Source organism: Wyeomyia smithii, chromosome 3 (genome assembly GCF_029784165.1).
Source record: "Wyeomyia smithii strain HCP4-BCI-WySm-NY-G18 chromosome 3, ASM2978416v1, whole genome shotgun sequence".
Lineage (NCBI taxonomy): Eukaryota > Metazoa > Arthropoda > Insecta > Diptera > Culicidae > Wyeomyia > Wyeomyia smithii.
Window position 1 is genome coordinate 262,948,842 of NC_073696.1, and position 25,562 is coordinate 262,974,403.

The window sequence follows — 25,562 nt, forward strand, 5'->3', positions numbered from 1 at the left end:
GACATGACGCAATAAAAGTTACTCTTGAATACCGCAAAATGCAAAAGTTGAATAGTGCGAAACCACATGTATCAGTGTAGGATTTCGAAAACCAGTCAAATCGACTTCAAGGTAGATTAATTATTTTTTTGGATAAATGTAATTCCATACAGAGAAAATACACAAATTTGTTCATCTGCGATCACTCTTGAAAAATCCTGGCTGTACAAAAAGAGTTTTTGGACCTAAAAAAATGTGTTATTGTCAACACATTTTTCGTGTAAAACCGCTTTTAACTTTTTCTTACAATTTATAGACGTAAGACGCCAACCTGTTGATACCCAATTTCGTTCTGCAAGATAAAATTATAATCGTCACCATCTTTGATTCTCACCACCAGAATTGCAAAGTGCGCTCAATCATGGTTCACATTATTCTGGACGATATTTGAAAACACATGCGTGATGGGTTTCTCTTTCGTCGATTTTAGGCGGTAGAAATATTGCGGGAACGCAATGAATCAGACGAACATCTCAAACGGATACTTATCCATTGCGAAATCGCTAACAATTGTTTCAAGAAAATATCTATACGTTTTATACTATTTAATTCCACGATAATACTAAACTCAAAGTAACATTATATTCCTTCTGGAGAGAACCTATGTTAAGTTGTTCGATTTTATAAAAAACCGATGCGCATTGTTTGAGACCGCTTCAACATTCAATCTGCTACTATTGTTAACTATACACTTAAGTCGCTTTTTACGCGGAAGATATGTGCCACATAAATTCCGGAATCCGCGTAAAAAATCCGCGTAAATTCCGGAATCCGCGTAAAAAAAACCTGCGTTAATTCTGTAATCCGAGTGAAGAGAAACCGAAATCCTCGAAAAAAAAAATACCGCGTGAATTCCGGAATCCGCGTAAAAAAACGCGTAAATTCCGGAATCCGCGTAAAAAAAAACCTGCGTTAATTCTGCAATCCGAGTGAAGAGAAACCGAAATCCTCGCAAAAAAACGCGTAAATTCCGGAATCCGCGTAAAAAAAACCGCGCAAAAAACCCGCGTAAAAAGCGACCTTAGTGTACAGCTCATGTTCGACGCTGTGGTGTGAAATTAATTGCCTGTAGTGCCACTTGTACACCGTTTGCAGCCTGGATCAACAGCTGTTGAAACAATAGGCTGCAGATAAGCAACAGAAGCATTATCCTTGCAGAGAAGAGCGGCTATGAAAGGTAGTATTTTTTATTGGTTATTTTCTACGGTTTCGATTTTGGTTGGTAATTGGGTTTTTCGGTTTGATTCTTTCAAGTAAGAGACTGACTCCTGCAATTCCGGAGGCGGAGTCCCTTTCGTTTTCTTGCGCGATCCGGACGGATAGAAGGCTCCGCGTGTCGGAAAAGGAGCACCACAGGAGCTGATCCATTAGACAAAACTGTGCCTAGAAAGATATCCGAGGCCATCGGTTGTATTTTCTGGCCCAAAGTTAAAACAATGAATACAATACAATTTAGTAGACATCTGGCACGGTTTCAGCAGTAACCGAAATGATTATAGTTCACCCTAATAAACTGTGTTTCGGTATCATACCTCAAACAATCGAACCAGATTGCTGTTTGTGAGTTTACGTGTACTTCTAGCTCGCGCAGTGCAGATCTACGGCTCACAGTGAGGCAAATTGGTCCGTGGTTGCGCCAAAATCTCATAACTCCTTAACAGTTGTTTCCACAGTGTTCATGTCTTCGGCAATGTTGTTCACCATAAAAACATCTTTTTGAAAAATGTATTCAGGCAGCTTTAATTTTTTTTTTTTCTACAGATGGCGCTGACATCTATCTTCTGAATGAATGGTGCTAGCCATTTGTTTCTTCGGGAAAGTTGTTTATATCATCAATTGACATAAAGTTGTCGAAAATATTACAACTGAAGCACTGACCGTTAACGAGATAATATTATTTTCATTATTCATAAACCCAAAATTTCAGTAATTAATTATAAGCGCTTTCGTGTCATCCTGGATGTGTTTTTTTTTCTGAATGATCATGTCACGAACGTGCAGCACTCTCTTACACCAGGATTTTTCACTATCTTCCATCATAGTTTTAAAAATTTCCTTTCTGGTTGCCCGAAAAATTTCGATGTATGGAAGGTAGAACCGAGCGGAACAAAATGTTGAGATAATGATACCAACGAATCTACAAAACAAACATGACGAGACACGTGCGGGGGTCATACACAAACTATGTGTTTTCATTATGATTTTCTTCTACAATCGTCAGGAAATATGCTGTATCCCAATAATATAACTTCAATGTTATTGTTTGTAACAAAATAGTTTAGGTAGGAACATTGTTAAATTGAAGATTAGTTGGCCATGTTTCCTTTCTAAGAGCTCCTTTTGTTTAATTTTATTCCATTCAGTATGGATACTAAACGCTTACTTTTGTTCAAAACACTGCCCCCCCATTAACAAACTGTTTCCTAGTACTAATAATTATTTCCGAGGGGTTCTCATACTACTGGACGTCTGTTTTGAAAGACCCCCGAACAAAATTATGGTCGTGTTGCATACACCGGCATTTAGCAAAGCCTATTGTAGGAAAAAATCGATGAGGACACTGCTGATTGACGATTTTTAACATGAATTAACATGAAAACAACCGTTGCGAAAACTCGAATTTCTCGGTACGTCGCAGCTAGTAGCAGCTGATTTTTGGTTTGGTACTAGTAAATACCTTGTATTTAAGTTCAATACGAGTAGATCTTTTTGTTTTTCATATTGCCGAAAGTGATGAAAAAATAGAGAAAAACTTGTTTTACATACTACGCCTCCTACTAACCTCTTTTCAACAAAACTGCCCTAATATCATATTACCGCTTAGTTAATACTCTATTGTGAATTTTTTTCTTCCATTTTATATGCCTTGTAAATCCACACTTTCACAATATTATAGCACATTTTCTAAATTATTTTTCGAAGTAAATTATCATTATTTCCAGTCGACAACATGTCTACTGCAAGTAGAAAATAAAATAAGGCATGAAACTATATTTTTTGCGTTTTATCGCAACTTTTGCGATAAAACGCAAACGCGGCGTGGTAACCGACTCGAGTCTAACCGTCGACGATCTGCTGAGGGCTGTAACCGGTCGTTTCAAGGATACCAGCCTTCAGCCGGTGAAGATACTGGATTGCAAGCAATTGCACTCAACATTGCTCCACAAGGGCGTAAAAATTCATATCACGTGACTTTCGCCGGGGATACTCGTGCTCTTAAGCTCTTAAGTGAAGAGATTTGTATTGCCTCAATATATATTACGCACCTAGTTTTGCAAAACTTGTATCTGGAATTCTTTTGGGGGGCACGAAGTTCTCTGTGCTTCGCAAAGGGGGCCGCGGAGCTCTTTGTGTTTAGCGAAAGGGGCCGCGGAGCCAAAAAGATTGGGAACCACTGGATTAGACCACCTTATTCAGCCGCTGCCGCTGCGTCATTGTCTGCAGCTCCGAGACCAGCGGACGAGATCAGTGTTGTTAGTCTTGCTCGTAAGCAGCATACAACACCTCATGTGAGGTTCTCTGTGTCGCCGCTTTTACACAGTAAAGAATTCTCCATTCAAGCTATTTCTCGTTCTTTCCTGCTTCCTTTCTTACTCACGAGATTATTTGCGCACACTCCCGTCTACTCTTCTCGTGTGTGCTCGTGTATACCCACTCCCCAACTCGCGAGAACGACCAGCCGAAGACAATTGATTCAAGATGCTTTGCGATGGTTGCAAAGGGAAAAAAAATAATAGGGTATCGGACTACTTCGGCAGTGGTTCGCTTCGGCTAGTTTTGCATTAGACTGCTGTAAAAAACTTACCGAAGCAGTCCGATACCCTACAGAATTTTCGAGAAAGAATTTTCGTTCTCGAGCACAGTTTTTCAGCATTTCTCCTAGTCAAACAATTTTAGTCGAGTACTCCTACTCACTAGCAGGAACTCGCGTACTCTTTTACGGTAGCTGAGAAGCAATACGAAAGAGTTTGTTCGTGTCGGTACGTGCTTACTGCCACTCAGGGGAATGCATGAAGAAGAAAGAGTATCTCCAAAGCGTGTGTGCAAAAGACTTGAGAAGCGTAGCATATGTCTCGTTCTCAAGCAGAAAGGAGAAGAAAGGTTTTGCTTCTCGCTCGATTTGCAACGCTGGACGAGATTGCTTTCTGACATGCATGTCCATGTTCGTCAGATACTTTTTCACTGTTTGGACGGTTGCATCTACCTCCCGGCCAAGCACACGCAGCGATGTAGCCGCTTTCTCTCGGTCTTCCTCTTCAACATCCTTTAGAGCCGTCCGGAACCGGCCTATTTTCCGATGCTCTGATTATTTATTGAACAATAATCAAAATGTTGTCGATGCCGAAACGGGTGTACCCAGTGCAACAAAGCGTCGCACGATGTCCGTTCTCGACGCGGCGGGGTCTTTAAATGCGCACACTTCTGAACGGAGTTACTTCACTGTTTCCTCCATCACAGTTAGAGTTCGACTGATAAAACTGTCCTTTTATCTGCTGACTCATGGGTTACTATGACTTATACTATTTGGGTAGTTTCGCCAGTGCGTGTGAAGGTAAACCCATGAAAAATCGGTGATTTTTGTCCATTTTATTAATGCAAACATTATTGATTTTTCTCACTTCTTAAGTTCCATTTTGAAAGCACATTTTGAAATTCTACACAATGCATACGTTGATCCATTTTCGCCAACAGATCAGCACATTCATTCTCTTCAATACCACAATGCTAAGATACCCAGAATAGGTTTCTAGCTGCTGCTGGAGGAATTAAATGCAATTCCAAACTAATTAAAAATTGACCATTGACCATCCGAAAATATACATATTTATGCATGTCTATATTTGGGCCGTAAACAAATTATGGCGCATTCAATTATTGTCTGTATCTCTGCTAGAAATACAGTTGGCCATTCACCCAACGGTATTGATAAGTTGACTCTTAGATTTGTTACCCCAACTACAAAGCCATTGTTATGTTTTTGTTGAAGAAAAATGAGGAAAGAGGTGGACCCAAATATGGTAACCAAACTGGGTTTTGTGAGTTTGTTGACGTAAAGGCGTAGCGAGGGGAGTGATATAAAAGTTCAGATGGATGCATGGTTTTTCTGGGTGTCGGAATTGCCCTTTAGAGTTAATTTCCAAAATCAAGAGGTCGCAATCTTGTAACTCGAAATGGCAGTTGAAGCTGATAGCGTTATACTCGTGCCGGAATTATGCATATTGGAAGGTATCTGGCCATTTTAGGCTGTTTTCCAGAAACCGAAAGTTCCCATTGCAGAAATCAAAATGGCGTCTTGGGTCGATTTTTGGATTCTGCAAATTCGATTGGCCATTCTACAGTAGAATACATCTCAGGAACGTATCAAACATTTCTACCCTATTTATTTGCGAGCCAGCTGACCCGACAAACTTAGTCCCGCTCGTTTAAATTTTTATTTGAAAAGTTTTTAACTTTTTAAATTGATTCCACACATGCAAAAATTGACCTCGAGTTTTGTTCATATTATAAAAAAGGACAACGACGTTTGAAATTTTTGGTTTTATTAGAATGAGAACATCCTCGCCTTGCTCCCAAAAACCTTCGCCTGCCGAGTTCGGTTCCATTTGCTTGATTTTTTTTCGAGTTGTGTAGAAATTTGTATGTAGGGGGTTCCTACCTTCCAGAAGAGGGACGTGTTTTGAACTATTGCAAGCACCTTTCTCGTCCCCTAGAACCCCTACACACAAATTTTCACGCCGATCGGTTCAGTAATTTCCAAGTCTATAAGGATTGCAAAGACAAACAGAACTCCATTTTTATATGTTGAGAAAATTAGATTGATAGTTCTCGTGTGTACCCCAAAAACATTTAGATGGGAAACATCAATCATTTTGAGGTAATATTAGTCAATCTCGAAATATAACATTTTCACAAAAATAACTTTGAGTTTCTCAATTTTCATCACGCTTATTTTTGTTTAACGTTGTTACATTTTAAACCTGAAGGACAACCCAAGAATTAATTTTTTAAAATATTGCTGGAATTCAAAAAAATCTTGCATGTGTTGCCAGATTATTTCTATTTATAATTGATGCCCAAAAAATATTTTTTCTACAATAAAAAACTACGGATTTTACTCTCTTCCTTAATGTTATTGCACATTCACCACGATTTCGTTGTCTACTATTTCATTCCACGGCAATACAAAATCAAAAATTATTTTTCATAATGATGGATTTTATATATATAAAGAGAAGATAAAAAACAACATGAGAGCCATCCAGATTCCACGGGGGTAGATTTTTGGCATTATCAACCCCCTCCTCCCTACTCTTCCCAATCACCCTCCGTGGACAATTCTTCGAATGAATTTTTAAAAATTGTATGGACCGTGGACATTTCACAACCGATTTTACTCAAAAATCATTTCTATCTCTCTCTCTTACTTCAGGTGGTATTTTTGACGAAACTTTCGGTATCAGTCTCTTCAAGAACTAAGGACGAGAAAGTTACACGGTAAATCTAAAAAAATCCTAGACGATATCATATAAATAGAGAAATTATTTGACAAACATATTAAAATGATTTTAAATAATAATTTCGATTGTGTTAAATTTTAAGCGTTTTTTACCACGAAGCGAGAAATAAAGCCTGTCAATGCTGTGAATATTTTTGCAAATTAGAAAAATAATATTACACTGTTCAACACAGGAGCGGCCCTGAAGCTCAAACTGGAAAAAATGAGAAATTATAGCTATTTCAAAAACGCATCAAAAGCTCCAACCCGTTAACCGGGCGCCTCCTTTCACTGTTGAATCGATGAAGGCGCCAAACAAGCATTGCACAGTAATATTCTAGAGAAACACTTTCTTCCAAAAAATTATGCAATATGATGCAGCGAACATTCTCCTGTAATCATAAATTAAGGTGGCCGAAATTTTCGATGAAATCCAGCATTTCTCATCATTGCAAATAGAGTTAAACGATGTTTTACAATGCTGTAACCCCGTCAATTTTGCGCAACTTTGTAGAAGAAAGTTTTTTTCTATCTTTCAAAATAATCAATTTAGACTTTTTTTACTTAATCACAAAAAAAAAACTACAAATTTAGCCTTAATGGTGCAGCTATTTAACCAAAAAAGAGCGAAGCCTTGGTGCTTCATTCCGATTCGGAACTTGACCTTCGGTTTACTATACACAACAGACTTCGCAGCCAACCATTAAGTGTACAGGACAATTGCGGGACTAGCGCTACGATCCTACTGAAACTAACAGTCTCTCCCGATTCAAGACTCGAACCTACGACGACTGGCTTGTTAGGCCAGCATCATACATCGAGAGCAGCTGGGTAAGATAGCTATTTAACCATTCCTGTGAATTTTGGTACCCCTGACCATTTCAAAAAGGCATCAAAAGCTCCCATCCACTCCAAAGAGAACGTTAATCGTGCGCCTCCTTTCGTTGTCGAATCGATGGAGACGCCAATTTACCATTGCACAGTAGACTGCCCCAATAAAAATCGATGTTCAAAAAGTCAAGGTGCTCAGCCCTAAATTGAAATATAATGTTATTTATAGCATTTATGTAGAACATTTCGACTTTCTTAAACATTGTTTTCAGGTTGCCCAAACGTGATTTATGAAAACATAACTTTTTCAAGCTACAAAACCACTCTTTTGCACTTTGCTCAATTCTGTTCGGTTCCCACATTTTTGCATATATTTTTTTTTATTTTTGTGGGGTTGTTTTTGAATATTTTTCATGGTTTAGTTCAGCATCGCATTCAATTAATCGACTCACGGAGCCCACTGAACATCGCAGAAAAGTTGTTTTTTTCTTATAAACTTTAGATAAAACCCTTCAACACACATATAAAAAATTCCTCCATTGCACAGCGTTTTATTCTGCCGTTTTTGTGCGATTAATTGAATAGTGATGCAAATGTTGATTATAGCCATAAGGTATGTTCGGAGAAGTTTCAGGATATTTTTGAAAATGCATCTTTTAAGGTATAAAGATGGGTGATCAATCCACCAATGAGTAAGATAAAAAAGTGGAAGAGGTTGTTTATAAGAAACGACCGCAAGGTTAACGTAGAATTACGACAGCCTGTCTTATGTCAATTATTTTTTTTCAATAGCTTCGGAAATACAGGTGTGAAGCGATATATTTTTCCGCATATGTTTCGTATATTATTTTTGCTTTAATAGAATGGAATGGAATAACTGAAAAAATAGGTGTGACTAAATTATTTCCAGGTATACCATTCTACAACGTTCAAAAAAAAAAAATCTCATTCATTCTGGCTCAGAGCGATCATTCGATAAGCTCCACCTTTATTTTTAGTTTTCAAGTTTTTTCTCAGTTTCATAGCACGGATGTACAAAAATGATTTCTTGTGGACATTCTGTCGAGCCGGACCGATAGCACTCTCATGAAGGCAACAAAATAACATGTATTGTGTTGTATTGCGCGGCTTGGAAGGAAAAAATGTTCACTTCCCCGTGTCGCATGGAAGCGGTTATTGCGTGTTTGATACTGCCGACGGTAGACATTAGTATGAAGGTGAAAACTCTGCTGTGATGTCGAGCAATAACCGTCTTCTTCAAGACGTTACATCCATGTTAATGAAGTGTTCTGAATTTTCTAAAACGGACTCATCACCGTGAGCAGAACTTGCAGAACTTTTCTGTTCGAAATCGGATTTGTTTCGCATATAGGGGAGAACCGTACAAGACGCACCAGTTGGGTAAGATGGCCCATGCTATCAATTCCCCAAAATACTGACACATGTGGCTCTTTATGACAAAATTCTACGCTTTTCTCATAAAAACCCAGCTTCTCTACAGTTCTCATATAAAAAAGTGTGCCGTAATGACTAAAATACTCAAAAAACTGTGTAATTGGCTGTGACTCTGTCCTACATGTAATTATTCATGAATTTTATTTAAGCTTTCATGATTAACTGGCTAGTAAATAACACAAAAAAACTATGGTTCCCCTAACCTTTACACTTTTGGAGTTTATAATACTATGACCAGTGGTGGGCACCATTCCGCTAATTCGCTAATTCGCTAATTAGCGACGCTAAAATTAAGTTAGCTATTTAGCGATTTCGCTAATTTTTGAGCTGGTTAGCGAAACTGTTAGCGTCGCTAAAATTTTGGCCTTCGAAACGCTAATCGCTAATTCGCTAAATTTTGTGGAGAAGCGACAATAGAAATATTTAGAATACTGTGAGTTGCTCATGGCGTACGTAAATTGCTTCGAAAGATGAACATACTTTACTGCGAAAGTGACTTCTGTCAATTTTTTTTACCCTAGAATGGAGTTCCAGTTATCGTACAAGCCACAGGAGCATTTTGAAGAACAACCACAAGGTCTAGATTGATTTTTTGGCACACCAAGAACTTTGGTAAATTGCAATGCGCTTGAAATTATGTCAACTTTGGTTCTACTTTTTCGATTCAGATAATAATTGAATTTTCATGAAAACATTCCTAAGAATATCTATTTTCAATGCAAGCTAAATAACTTTTGTTATTCTTGTTTTTACAAAATCAAATATGAATACCGTTTCGTGAACCTCTTACTGTAAATAGCTTTAAGAAGTAATTGTTTTCGTTTGTTTAACCAAAACAGATCAAAGTGGTCCAAATCTTACAAAAACACGAGCAATAAATATTGCGATATGACTATTTACATATTAAAAAGTTAGCGATTAGCGATTAGCGAAAGTTCCGCTAATGTGAGTTTAGCGTTTAGCGTTTAGTGATTATCGAGCTAAATTTTCCGGTTAGCGACTTAGCGATTAGCGTCGCTAAATTTTCGGTTAGCGGTGCCCACCACTGACTATGACTATTTCAAATTATTTCACTAACCTTCGTCAACTTTTACCTAAAAACAATCAAAATTAAAATTGGGACAGAATGCACTATGAAGAGCTTGCAAGAGATTGCTTGACAATTTAGAGCATGTTCCATTATATTTGATTTTACTTTCGAGACTTCAAGCGCTTCTCACTTCGCGTGCTGATTTCTGCTAGTGGCACATTAACCACCTGCTTTGGAGCATACTGACCTTTGTTGTGGTGCGTTTTGGTCACGGGCTTGTTTGGCGGCAATGGTAATTTTTACTGAAAAGACATTGAAATCTAGTATTTTATAATAAACTTTGTCATAAACATACAATAAATAGATCCTACAATCATCCTACACGTTCAATATCGCTTTGAAATGATTTGAAGCGCTGTAAAACGCGAGATTGCTTAACTGGTGCGTTTTGTACAATCCTCCCCCACCGCTTGTGATGCACAGTATCAATGAATCGTAATATACATCACACTTCTGCGCAATTGCAGCAGCATCAAACTGCAATCAAAGTTGCAGTTTAGTAATAACCATTCATTATGCTCTTCCAAATACATTTAGTAGCCTTGAAAAAGGCTGGTTGCTGCAGTTACAAATTTCATTCAATTATCGCATAAATGCTTCATGGTCCAGAAAGCGCGCGATATCCGCTCTGACATAGATTTTTCGCACGTTGTGGAATGGGATAGCTGGAAGAATTATTTCCAGTTATACCATTCTACAACGTTAAAAAAAAATCACAAGAAGGTTGTATGCAAAGCCACGACCGCAAGGTTGAAGTAGAATACTTTTACAAGAGAGATAACCCGGCTGCTTGCGTGTCAGTCATTTTTTCTAGTAAATAAACGTTGACCGTTCATCGGCAGTATTGTAATTTCTTTTTGTTTGATATTTTGAATGAAGTTCATTGAATATTTTTAAATTTTGTGCAAATGAGAAGTTGAAGTGCTGCCGAATTGTAATATGCACATTTAATACGACATCATTAAACGGGAACGGAACAAAGGCTACGGTTATGCAGAACGCGAATGCCGGCGCGATGCGATTCGCCTTACCGTGGTGAAATGTACAGCTCTTTTTAAGGCGAAGTAGAGCTATACATTTCAACAGATTTCGTCTTGCCGAATCGCATCGCGCCGTTATTTGCGTTCTGCATGACCGTAGCCAAACACTAAGCGACGCAAACACGTAATAATAGTCAGAGTATGCATGTAGATGAAGATAATAAACTTTAGATTATAGCGCAAAACGAGAAAATATTAACTCTTCAAATATTCATTTGTTCTTCAAATTTCAGTTGTTCAATTTAATATCTGATGAAATGTCTGTTTATCATCTGGTGAAGCTCTTATATAGGCCAAATGATGCATTCCCAAGTTACTAGGTCCATAACTCTGCCGACCGTGCTTGGGAAAGCGCGGTATAACGACCAATCAGGGGTCGAATTTTGTTTTGACAAGGCTTAAGAATTTTCAATAGTACAATAGTTCGAATGATGAAATTGCAATTTCATGCATTTGGTAGGAATCTTAGAAGATTTTCTAATCGATTGCTGCAAAAACGAAGCAAATCCATCGAAAACTAACCGATTTATTAGCATTTGAATTTTTTTCACTTTTTTCAGTTTTAGATTTTCATTTCACATCCCTATGTAGCCGAACTTCCTGAGAGAAGTATTCTACTTCAAAATTAAATCTTCATTAATTCATTTGTTGTCCTTATAAGGACAATTGTTCAATATATCATAGGATGTAGTGTTTATCTTACATCTCTGTGTTACCTTCATAGTGAGGACTAAGGCGCACGGTCAACACAACAAAAAAAGGTGTTTTCACATTGAAAACTAGACACGGCTTTACTGGAGGAAGTGTTGGCAAATGCATCTACCGCTAGTACCACCGCTATCATACTAAAGCGCGTCGTTTCATTTGGGGAATATCAACAACGAAAAATGACGCGCGTCTAAGCATAACCCGAACTGTTTCGCCGTGCTGCTCCCATTTACTTCCACATCGGCCTCAGGGAAGTACCGGCTGCATCTGCATCTACCGCTGAGGCTGTCACTATACTGCTATTGGTACCAAAAGCTATTAACTCTTCAAATAAGTGTTTTATTTGTTCTCAAAAGAACAATTGTTCAATTCAAAATCGGATTTACGCAATCGCAACTCTGTAATATTACCGACAATAATATTCTTCCGAACAAAATGATACAACTTTCCCATTAGGCCTCTGCCATAATAGACGCGAAAAGCGACGCGAACCGATTCGCTCGGCTGTAGGTTAATGTACAGCCATCAGTAGAGCTGTACATTAACCTACGGCCGAGCGAATCGTTTCGCGCCGCTTTTCGCGTCTACTATGGCAGAGGCCTTAGAGTTGTCGCTGTTCAGAACTATTATGAGCGGCTTCGACAAAAACAGGCTCTTATATAGGGATGAAAATAGGAATGAATTATTTTTCGTACGTGGTGGAATGATATAACTTGAAAAATATGTGTGACTTCATTCCGGCTCAGAGCGATCATTTGATAAGCTCCACCTCTTATTTTCAGTTTCTAAAGTTTTTCCTCAGTTTCGTAGCACGGATGCACAAAAATGATTTCTTGTCGAGCCGGACCGATAGCACTCTCATTGAAGCAACAAAATAACATGTTTTGTGTCGTGTTGCGCAGCTTGGTTGAAGAAAATGTTCCCGTCCCCGTGTCGTATGAAAGCAGATTATTGCGTGTTTGACATTGCCGATGGTAGACATGAGTATGAAGGTCAAAATTCTGTTGAGGTATCAAAATATAACCGTTTCAATTTAGGACGCAAGAGCGTAAGTGCTGCATTTCTTTTATCTGCTGCCATCCAGCACGAGAACAAGTATAAATTATAACCGGTCCTTCTCAGGGCCACCAACACGTTCTTGAGGCAATGTTGAATTTTTCCTCGCTTGCAAATGCTGAAATTCGCGGTTTTCCGTCTTTTACACACGATGAAAATTTTTAACTACTTCAATCACATTGTTGAAGAGCACCAAAAGGTGCTATTATATTTCACAACAGTAACAACACTGGCAAGTTTGTTCAATTATCATCATTTCGAACAACCATTCGCCGATGATTCTAGATCTCCCGGTTTCTCTAGTAGAATTGCCTGCCATTTCCAATAATTCTGCAGCTACCGAAAACTCCATAACAGCCGCCAGATAGACAGGTGCTTAAGTATCAACGCGCCCAGAACGATCACAATCATGAAATGAATTATATATAAAACACAAAGCGCGCATTCTTAGTCAACTAGGTATATTCTGTCGACTTTGTTAGGGAAAGAAGAATTGTGCGACCAATCAGAGGTCGACATTTGCGTTTCGACAAGGCTTGACAATTTTCAATAGTACAATCGTTCGAACAATCAGATTACAACTTTCTGCCTTTGGACGGGTGCTTGGTTGATTTTCCAATCGATACTGCAAAAATAACGAAAATCGGTTGGAAGCTGACTGTGCTTAAAACAGTTGAAAATGGACAATTTTTGTGACGCTCTCGATATTTTTGGTTTTTGAAATTGGATCCCTGTAATGAAATTGGTCCCCTGTATATGTTGCCGTAAGACGTAATTCTACGTCAAAAATTTTTCAATCACAAAATTTTAGGTCATCTTAAAACAAGAATGTTTGCTGAAGACATCATGTCTCTATCTTACATATGTAAGAGATGTTCGAGCAACATAAAGTTTTCTATTAGAAGGCACTAAAAATCACAATTTTCGTTCTAACTTTCACCGCACGTTTTTCCAAATTTTTCTACTGAGTTATCAGCCATCCAAAAATGCATTTATTTTCTGAACATTGTTATTTTTTAACCCCCAAAATAAAACAGTTATTTAAAAAAATATTTGTAAAAACGCATAGTTTTCAATCACATGAAAAAATGCCAATATCTCAGACCCCCGATGAGACATCAAGGATCTTTTTCAAGAAAATTTTCGTTATAAGTTCCGCTTAGCAGTAAAAATTTCAGTTCTTGATCAAAAAAAAATAATTTGTGTTTTAAAGAGTTTTATCTAGATATAACGAAAAAAAATTTTTTTGCTATGACGTTCAATGGGCTCTGTGAGTCAAATAAATGAATGCGATGCTGAACTAAACCATGAAAAATATTCAAAAACAACCTCACAAAAATTAAAAAAAATATAAAAATCACGTTTGGGCAACCTGAAAAAAAAAATTAGAGAGTCGAAATGTTCTACAAATAAGCTATAAATAACATTATCTTTCAATTTAGGGCTGAGCACCTTGACTTTTCAACATCGATTTTTTTTTGGGACACCCTATTGCACAGCCTAGAGAACGAATTCAGCGGAAATTTTGGATCTAGAGTTCGATAGCAATATTCTAGAGAAAAACTTAACTATACTGATAATTCTCGCATATAAAAACTATGTTTCAGTTTTTCTTGTATTTGACTCGGTTTTCATTACACAAATACATTCGAATATATCGTTTCTATATCGCGCATAATGTTTTGCTAGTTGTGCTGATAGTGTACTGCTCATTTAGCATATGGCATTCGTTTCTACGTACTTTGCCGTGTTTTCGTTTTCGCGGGGTTTATACCAAACCAAAAATAACATAAATTTGGGAGAAAAGAAACGATGAACGAAGAATTGCTCTCATGAGAATAACGACTTGGACGATATATATTTCCGTATATCACTTTGCTCTTTGGATAATCTCTTTCTATAGAAACAAAAGCAACGCGATAGAGTGCTATTGAAACAAAATTTATTTTGCTGGTTCGGTCGAAGAAAAAATGTACAACGACAGTGAATGAATGTATAAATTCCTACCGAGAAGGATGAATGGAGTTGTACAAAAACGTACGTTCAGAATCAGTTGTTACGGTACTGGAAGTCAAAGTAAAAATGTTTTGCATGCTACAGAAAAGACAAGATGACTGACTCTGCTTTTTCGGCAAGTCAAGGCACTGGCAGTGTAGAGTTCCTTCATCTGTTCCACATGAATAAATGATCGACAGAGGATAGCAACACATGAATATGCTACGTATATTCATACGACAAAAGAAATATTATGTGGCAACATCATACAAATTTCGCCTGATTAAATCAGAATTGAATCAAAATAAAAAACAGGGCTTGAGAATGAACACCTTAACATCAAACATAAACGATGCGCCAATGAAAGTAGACAATGTAAAAGTATGCAACTGGGTGCCATCAATCAAGTTGAAAAACTTTATACGCTTTTCAAAGCATCACAGCAAGCAAAACCTCACTTCAAAGTTAGGTTGCATTCGATAATGGCTTCAACATTCTCAGAACAAGCTGCTGGTTGATTGAGTGCCTTCTGTAACTTGTCGTTGATTGTTCTTTAACTTTTATCCACTTGACGACACAAGTAAAGGTATAGATGTTAGAGAAATCGATGAATGTATGTTGAGATTGGTATTTTCACCACATGTATTGAATTGAAAATTTGAGATTTCAAAAAGAAAAATTGGAAATTCGATGGTTGAAAGTTAAAATTTGAAACTGGAAGCTTTTGACATACAACATGAAACATGAAACATGAAACCTTGAAAATTTGATTTGTTGTTTGGCGTCCTAAAATATGTGCCTTAACCTCAGAAGCTGTATAAGCTATATTGGTGTCTCTCCGACACTTTTTATATACGTATCTCACGTGCATCGTGACACCCGCTTCGATGGGTGGACAACAACAACACTGCAAGCATCAGCCAACGGTGTAGCAAATTACTGCGACAGCGTAATCAAGTGCAAAAAAGGTCGTATTATGCTAAAGTACTGACAAGAAAATTACAGCGAGCCCCCTCCAGACATGCTGAGTGGTGAATAATTCACAGCCAACCATCCTCAGATCAGTGTCACAAATTTCTCCCTAATCCTGACTTGGCGCTCTGTTACCCTCCGATGGTTGTCCCAGCACGACCCAGACCAAAATGACGGCACCGCAGTGCGTACACCCGTGAAACAATTTAACCTTCGGCGCCTTTTTCCCCATCCGCAAAAGGTCGTTGCGGAATAAAAAGCTTTAGAAAATGTTATTTGTGAGTTGCAGCTAATGGTGGTACCATGATTTGAGGTGTAATCTGTTACTAGACAAATAAAATTTTTGTACTCATAATTTTAGTAATTTTAGTTGTAACAAGCAAGAAGTGAAGGTTAACTTATGTTTGCATATGTTTGCGCTGTTAGGAGAAATAAATCCTGAACTAACTTTTAAACAAACATCCAATCAAAGAATTCAATGCTGAAACAAAATAATATTTTGATTTTTATTCAATAAGTGCCAATTCCTTCATCAGAGGTAATCGGTATTAAATTTCCCAACCGCCTTCCCCAAATTTTGGGATAATAAATATTTTCCGCTACTCAGCAAAGTTTATTGTTTGGATAATATCAACCGATCTCACGCTCGAACGCAATAATCTTGGGCAAAGACAAAGCAAAACCCAAACAACCTAATCGTAAATTTGGTAAACGATACGGATTATGATGATGACGGTCTATCCGACTGATGGGATTGGAAACAGGTATAAAATTGAATTTATTTTTGAATTTATTTTCTGATAGACATGGAAGTGACAGGCACACCGCTAATCCAGGCACATATCCATCGGCTGCAAGTTTGGGATATTAAGAATCGCGCAGGAAAAAAACATTTTTTAGAATAATTAAAGGGAAAACATAAAAAAATTAAAAGATTTCTTAACCATCAATCCAAAGTTTGGTGTAGAAAATGAGAAACTCTTTTCTTCTCTAGACATAAAAATTCCAATAAAATCCAACTTGACTATTATTTCAATAAAAACCTCCAACGATGTTGCAATCTTGATCATCATAATGGCAGCAAACAATCAAAATCATTCTCATTTGCACGTAATTTGTGTGAGCGAGAAGAAAAAAAAACGATGGTGCTAGCGACACAAAGCGACACTTACCTCCAGGGGAATCATGATGAAGGCCACCATCAGATCGGCGACGGCCAGGTGGCAAATCATAAGACTAACGCGGGAACGCCGATGCCGCCGGGACCGGAACAGCGTGATTACCACGGAAAGATTGCCACCGGCGGCTATGATAAAAAGCACGCAGTACACGATGATCACAGCCACGGTGGAATCGGTGTAACCTGGGGGGAAAGAGAGAAAGAAAAAAAGTTGGACAATGAAACGCAAAGCTACCGTGAATTATATTTCGAGCGAATAACCCTATATCTGCTTGTTATACTATTTTTTTTACAAAATGTTCCTACCTTGTGATTACCAATTTCGACGGTAAGTTATCGTAAATTATTCGTGAAATGGTCGCTCAAAAATTTGTTATTTTTTTTGTAATAATAGTGAACATAGGTTAAAATATTCAAATCAGAGTTCCGTCAGATCCAGTTTGAATAAGCATTTCAAAAAACGAATAATAAGTAGAATGTAAAGTTTCGTGGAAGACCTATAAATTTAACTAAGTGTGAAACAATAGGAATGACAACTGACAGCGCTGCGCTTGCTGGTTGGATTGAAACTTTGCTTCTGTAAACGGTGATTCCACCCCTTTATAGAATGAATTATGCTACTTGCCATTACACCGCATTTAAATAAGTTTACCAACTGAGTTTATTATTTCTGCGTAAGTTTTTTCCGCAGAAAAAGTGCGGTGAGTATTGCGCTGGTTTTTATTAAAAGCATTGCTGGGATTTTTCCTCACCGGCATCTGTCTGCTAACGTAACATTTCATTTATTTTTCTAGTTCTGACGAACTCGCAAAGGCTAGCTTTCTGCTGTTTTATGTTTCTAGGCGAGTGTTTAATTGAAGGGGGTCTCGTCATCAGTGGTTTTTTTGTTGTTTGAGGTGAAAAAGCGACACAAGATTGCTGAAACACAGTTGCAGATTACCACTTCACCATCGAAGCAAAACAGCGTGGATGGAACAGGCTCAATGATTTTATTAACCGGCGTAAACTCATTTTTTCTGATTCAATTGAAAATATGTGGTCGTCCTTTAAAGGACGGTTGGTTTTGATTTTTACAATGCGTTTTCTTCGGGAGTAGAACAGCTTGGATATTCTGCAGAACATCTCTCTGGGCGATAAGAACCATCACGCAACGGAGGATGAATTCGACCTACCGGGAATTGAAGCCCAGTACGAGGTGAACGGGACTTTGTCTTTTCCTCAACTGTGTCTCAATAGAATGGAATTGAGTATTGGGAATAGGTTATGTTTCAATTTAATTCTACTACCATAAGATCGAATATTTTCTTATACCGTAAAATACTGAGAAACCATCACGCAAGTTTCGTAGCGCCAACAAACAAATATGCTTTTCTTATTTTTAAGTGAACTTCAAAAATCATTAAAATTTTTCAAAGTTTCTTAAGAATGCTGTAACTTGATATTTCATCATCATAACACATCTCAGCAATACGATGCAATTGTCGAATTTGAAATCAAAATATACTTATTGGCCGAACAATGCATTTTAATTTTGCAACTGTAAAAATAACATATCTGGCGACAACGCCGGTCAAAATTGTTATTTTTTTGTATACCTCGAATAATTTTCTTCAAATTGCATTGTTCAGAATGTCTATAATCAAGCCAGTTTCAGAAATGTTAGCAGAATAATAATGAGAAATGCTTTAACTCTAGTTTTGCTCAAAATACCTCGGGGTGATAAATGTTTTTTATGCAAAATTTTCTCAGAAACATACTCATTTGCCGAAAAAAGTATTTTTATTAAAAAACTATATATCGGGCAACACTGTCGCTTGAAATTGATATTTTTTCTGGAATACTCAACTTTTTGCCTTTCTCCTAGACTGCCGCTCATGGCAAGTCCGTCCCAATTGCATTTTTGTCAATTTTGAGTTTATTTATGGAATCAATTCCTTTTTAAGGCTTCTTTCGATAGAACAAATATTTTTGAATACTTCGTTCTGAGGAACTATGAAAAAAAAAGCAAGTCGGTTTGTCCCATAGCAAAAGTGATCGCAAGTCGGTCCCATTGCAAAAATCTTCGCAATTTAACCCCACAGCCAATTATGATTATGAAAAATGTGATATTTACCACAACTTATGGTCTTCAGGTTTAGAATTGGATGTACCAAGTGATATTCGATAGGAGGTTTGATTGAATTTTACACGTTCTACATCGTGTGGCTCTAGCTGATACAATGTTTTCTTCAAGACAAAATTTCCACCAGTAGCTTCTTTCAGCTGTTGGTTGTTGACAATGAACGCTTCAGGTGTGTCACTGTATTGTTAGTTAAAGCATTCTTGAGTAAATACTACTTTTCGTATTTTATCCGTATTTTATGTGAAGACGTGGGCCAGAATTGTAACATTATTGTCGTGAATTTCGTTTTGAAGAATTTGTCAGTCATATCAAATACTTCGGTACGCTACATAACTGTTTTTTAACGGAGCAAACATTTCCCTAAGCTATATTTGTTCTTTCATATTTGCTTCCACTGCTACGTCGAAGCTGTCCGCCGTCACGACCGTGTGAACGCTCTCAGGAAAATTTAGAATAAGTTACCTACACTGATTTCGAATTTATCAGTAGTGTCATATGTAAAAACAAAATCTAATTTTATTCTGAGCGGCGCAGTTGGTACATTATGTTATGCTTCTCACAAAAAACTTGTTTAATAAGGCACGAGTGAAGGTCATTTATGAATTGACCAGCGATGGATTCATTCCAAACGCAAGCTATAGCACCGCCATTGATTTGCAGTAGTTTGTTTTTCATTACCGGTCGTAGCCGGCTATGGGACTGACTTGCTATCATTCTGGCTACGTACCGCAAAAGTAATCGCATGTGAGTCCCAGTTTATGATTTTCAACAAATTTTAGTCAAATTTCGGTGTTTATACAAGTTTTATGATGTAAAAGTGTTAGATTGTCATTGCAGTACTAAATTCTGTTGATGGTCTTGATTGAAAAAGCTTTTGAGTGCCAAATTTCACCCAGAGCGTTACGATTTTCAATTGCTGTTTTCTCGTCAGCACCAAAACGCAAATGGGACGGACTTGCTATGAGCGGCAGTAGAAAGGTATAGCAATCACTTGCAAAACCGAAAGTATAAAAGTGCTCCAAAGGGCCGAATGGCATATATCACTCGACTCAGCTCGACGAGCTGAGCATTTTCTGTATGTGTAGGTATGTGTGTGTGTATGTGCAGATTTTTATTCTCACTCACTTTTCTTAGAGATGGCTGGACCGATTTTCATGAAATTAATTGCAAATGAAAGGTCTTGGTACCCCATAGGTCTTTAGTTTAGAGGTTATGTTTTAAAATGTGAAAATCATGAAACATCATTATCTCAGAAACTACACAACCGATTTGAATAAAATTGGTCTCAAATGAACGGGCTATCTAGAAAACCCTTAAATTTTGAATTTCATAAAGATTGAACTTGTGGTTCAAAAGTTACGAAAAAAACGTGTTCTGAAAACTGTTTAATCTCACTCATGTTTCTCAGAGATGGCTGTACCGATTTTCATAAAATCAGTGTCAAATGGAAGGTCAAATTGCCCCATAAGACCCTATTGATTTGTTTTGCAATCGGACTATTACTTTGCCTGTTATGTTTAAAAATGTGAAATCCAGCTATGCAAAGGAACATATTCCGAAGACTACTTTGACTCACTCACTTTTCTCAGAGATGGCTGACCCGATTTCCACAAAATTAGTGTCAAATGAATGGTCTAGCTGCCACAGAAGACCCTATTGAATTTTACTGTAATCGAACTGCCGAATGTGCCGACTTGTGAAAATCACGAAACTTCATTATCTCAGAAACTACACAACCGATTTGATTATTATTATCAGATGAGCGGGCTAGTTAAGGGTTAACTGATGAATTATGATTGAACACGTGGTTTCAAAGTTGGGCTGCCCTACACATTCCCATTTCATTTGATTATAATCGAACTTAAGCAACCGTTATGTATTAAATTGTTAATAAAACAACGAGAGTCTATTATCTTAAAGATTACATGACTTATTTGAACATAACTAGTGTCATACGAACGAGTCATCTCTCAAACTTACAAATAACAAACTACATAACAATTTGATATGTGGCTCAAAAGTTATGGAAAGCGAAGAAATTCAAAGACTATTTAAAACTATACCTGCTTTGATCGATATATGTGGCCTCAACATAATTTAAATGTGGTGTCGTACTATTTGAACGTTCCAAGTTCATTGATTCCTTGCGGTTTGTTTGCAGTCTGCAAATGCACGACGAATCGGCCAAAGGATATGATCAAAGTCAAATAACAAATCGTTTGAAATGATTGGTTTTATCGAAATGACAACATCCTCGTCTTTTGGCTTCTGTACATCGCCTTAATTCTGAATATATTCATATTGGGTGATATTCTGTCATTATCAGCAGACTTTCTGGCATCAATCTGACACCGGAAATACCCATATTGGGAGGTATTTTTGGTTGTTTTTCAGAAACTAAAAGTGGTCGTCTTAAAATTCAAAATAGTGTCCAGGGTCAATTTTTGGTTTCTATGCATCATCACGTTTACGGAAATATCCATATTGAGTATTATTCGGTCATTTCCGACTGTTGCCTATAAGTTGCCATTTAGCAATTCAAAATGGTGCCTGAGGTCAATTGTTAGCTCCTTGCATCATTCTGGTTTCAGAGATACTCATATTGGATAGTATTTGTTTATTTTAGGCTGTTTTTCACAAACCGGTAGTCGCAATCTTGGATTTCAAAATGGTATTTAGGATACTGGTTGAAGAAAAACTCATATTGGGTGATATTTGGTCACTTTGGACTGTTTTTCAGAAGCCGAAAGTCGTCATTTTGGACTTTAAAATTGCCTGTGAAATCTATTTCTGTAATTCGCGTAATTCTGGTTCCGAAAACATTCATATTGAATGGTAATTGGTCATTTCCGGCTGTTTGCCAGACACCGGAAGTTACCATCTTGAAATTCAAGATTGTGTCTGTGATCAATTTTTAGCTTCTGTGCATCTTTCTGGTTCCAGAAATACTAATATTTAATGGAAATCGTCCATTTCAGGCTGTTTTCCAGAAACCGGAAGTTGCTATCTTACAATTCAAAATGTTGTCTGAAGTCGATTTGTGGCTCCAGTGCATCATTACGGTTCCGGAAATACCCATATTGGGTGGTATTCGGTCATTTGCCGCTGTTTTTCCGACACTGGAAGTCGCCATTTTGGATTTCATAATGGCATTTGGAGACAATTTCTGGATTTTGAACGGCATACTGGTTAAAGAAAAACTCATATTGGGTGGTATTTGGTCATTTTCTGCTGTTTCCAGAAACCGGAAGTCGCCATCTTAGAATTTGAAATGCTATCTGTGGTCGATTTTAGCTCCTGTGTATTATTCTAGATCCGGATATTATAATATTGAGTGGAAATCGGCCATTTTCGGCTGTTTTCCAGAAACCGAAGTTGCCATCTTACAATCCAAAATGTTGCCTGAGGTCGATTATGGAACATATTTGTTACCACTAAAAACATTCACATGCAAAATTTGGTTCCATTTAGTTGATTAGTTCGCGAGATGTGCAAAAATTTGTGAAGAAACATGTACTTCCAGAAGAAGGAGGGGCGTCAAACCATCATGGATATATTTGTTCCCTCTAAAAACATTCATATACCAAATTTGGTTGTATTTTCTTGATTGGTTCTTGAGCTGTGCGAAATTTGTGTTTCATTTTCATGGGATCCCTCCCTTATAGAAGAGGGAGTCGGGTTTCAAACCATTATGTACATATTTGTTACCACTAAAAACATTTACCTGCCAAATTTTGTTCCATTTGGTTGATTAGTTCTCAAGATGTGCACAAATTTGTGTTTCATCCAACTATTATGGACATTTTAGTTACCCCTTAAAACATCCACATGCCAAATTCGGTTTCATTTGCTTGGTTTGTTCTTGAGTTGTGCAGAAATTTATGTTCCATTTGTATGGGACCCCTTCCTTCCAGAAGAGGGAGGGGTCTCAAACTACCATAGGAACCTTTATCGGCACCAAAAACCCCTACATACAAATTTTCACGTCAATCGGTTCGGTAGTTTTCGGGCCTATATGGATCAGACAGACAGACAGACTTGACTGCATTTTTATATGTAAAGATTACAACATCAATATTTTAGAACCTGAAGAGTGAATATACATTTATTGGATTGAAGCGTTCATGTAAATCTATTTTTACAAATAAAAAATTGAATGAGAAAGGCTGGGTCTGACCGCTAGGTGGATTTATTAAGGTTTTTTTTAATCCATGATCAATTTATTTCTAGACATCATGCTCAAAAAAAACTGTAATTGAAGGAAAACAAGCTATTAAGACGAAAAATTGCACTTTTTGCAGGTCTCACGGGGCTCAGGGTGGTCTGATTGGCACCAAAATTGGGATTTTGGCATAATGACCTTAAATCAACCATTTCACAGAATTTGAGCCTAATTTGAGGAGGTCACTGACCGATCGCAACTTTTCATTCCTTTTGCTGATATGGTAAAAAGTGTCGAAAATACAATTAAAGAATGCAAACCCGTTTTGGGTAATACTTTACAAAATCTTCGTGTTTCAAATCCAGTTCTTCCAAGAATAAAGGGTCTCCCTAAAGTTCACAAGCCTGGAAATGAAATGAGAGAAATTGCCTCAGCAGGGAGCTCCCCACAGAAAAATTGGCTAAATGGCTGGTAAAAGAATTTCAAGCTATGCCCAAGATATTTCCAAGTCGATCAGCTAAGAGCAGCGGAGATTTTGTTGAAAATTTAAGATCCTCGGGTAACATCGAATCTGATGAGGTAATAATTTCATTTGACGTTACGGCATTTTTCCTAGCGTTCCAGTGAATGAAACCTTTAATCTTTTAGAGAACTGGCTTCTTTCCCATTATTCTGATAATACTTGTAAAAAGAAAGTTGACAGTTTATTGAAGCTTTCACGCCTTTGCATGAAAGAAAACTACTTCGTGATAAATTTTACAAACAGGCTAAAGGGACACCAATGGGTAATCCGCTATCTCCTTTTCTGTGTGAGCTCTTCATGGCAAATATAGAAAGTACATTGAAGAAAAAGTACATTGAAAAAGAACTCAACAACCGACTCCCTTTCTTGGACGTCGTTGTAGTCAGAAAGTCTACGGACTTGGAATTTGAAATTTACCGAAAACCCACGAATACAAAACGGATAATAGCTAACACTTCCAAACATCCCTTCCAGCATAAAATGACATCTTTCCATCATATGATCCACCGCATGAAAACTTTACTTCTAAGTAAAGTAGCCAAGTAATAGGAACTGCAATATATTCTCGATTGCCAAACCTAATGGCTATAATGAAAGTATCATTCAAACCATTTTTGAAAAAAAAAGAAGCGTGCTAAACTTCGGAAATCTTCTACAACAGCGGTTCTTAACCTGGGGTATGCGTACCCCTAGGGGTACGCAAAAGCCTTCAGGGGGTACGCGAGAGGAAAATCAGTAATGGCAGACAAAGCAAATATTCTTTCTAATACTTCATTTGCTGCTCAAACTTGCTCTTAAAATGTGACTGTAGCAATAAAACAAATCATCGTTTAATTTAAAACCTCAAATAGGCTACCACAACATGATCTACCAATACTCTTTTCCACTCTGCGAGAATATTCCAAGCCAGGGTGTAAAATTGATTAGGAAAATATTTCCAAAGGGTACGCGGGCAAAAAAAGTTTGAGAACCGCTGTTCTACAACACTCACTCATATAACAGAAGATCTGAAAAGGGTAGCCGTTGAATATGACGTTAACTTGACACGCCCACTTCGTTCAAAATTTAGAAAATTTGGGATGGATATTGTCTACACTAGTAGAAATACCCAACTCAAAACAAAATTGGGGTCTACCAAAGACCCTATTGATACTCTGAACAAAGCTGGAATTTATAAAATTGCATGCAGTCACTGTGATATGGTTTACATTGGACAAACTAAACGTAATCTAGGGATACATTAAGCAGAGCAAGAAAAGCAAGTAAAGTTTCAAAAAATGCTCCACCACACCTTTTCAAATCAAAAGTGGCTGAACATATTTTCAACGAGCAACATCCACTAACTTCGGATAACATTCACCTGCTCCGCACCGTTGATAATTTAAAGAAATTAAACGTAGCTGGAAGTTTAAAAATTTATAAATAACACTCATCCACGCTTCTCAACACAGACGCAGGTAACCACCCCTCATGGCCAGTCTTGTCCACTTACTCATCTTTTTGCATTTATCAACACATAAATTGCATCACATCAATTTTTTAGTAGGCATTGTGATGAGCAAGAAAAAAAGCACAACCTTATTGAGCGATGCCTTTGCGCGTAGGGGGTGTGGAATATAACTACACACATGAGTAGGCGAGCCAAAGCTGCGTGCTGTTGAGTAAATTTACTGTGTCTGGGCTAAATTTATCATAGACCTGCACCGTGATAGTAAAAAAACTCAGTGAGCATAGCACAGTGAGTATAGCGCAGAGCCCTACGTAAACGCTACAGAACAGGTTATTAAGAAAACAGTCAGAAACGTTTCCCCAGCTAGAATTTTCATCATAGTGCACTTATCAATGAGCAATACCGGTGCGCTATCTACGTTTTATCAGTTGCAATAGGAAATC

At 37.5% G+C, this 25,562-nt stretch overlaps 1 protein-coding gene across 2 annotated transcripts in view; it reads right to left on the reverse strand.

Annotated features, from left to right (window-relative positions):
• LOC129730616 (adipokinetic hormone/corazonin-related peptide receptor variant I) overlaps positions 1 to 25,562 on the reverse strand; it is a 153,900-nt gene that overhangs the window by 74,966 nt on the left and 53,372 nt on the right. For both annotated transcript variants that reach the window (XM_055690085.1, XM_055690086.1), the window contains exon 2: positions 16,855 to 17,045. In XM_055690085.1, coding sequence (XP_055546060.1) covers positions 16,855 to 17,045 — 191 coding nt within the window. The remainder of the gene's footprint in view (positions 1 to 16,854; positions 17,046 to 25,562) is intronic.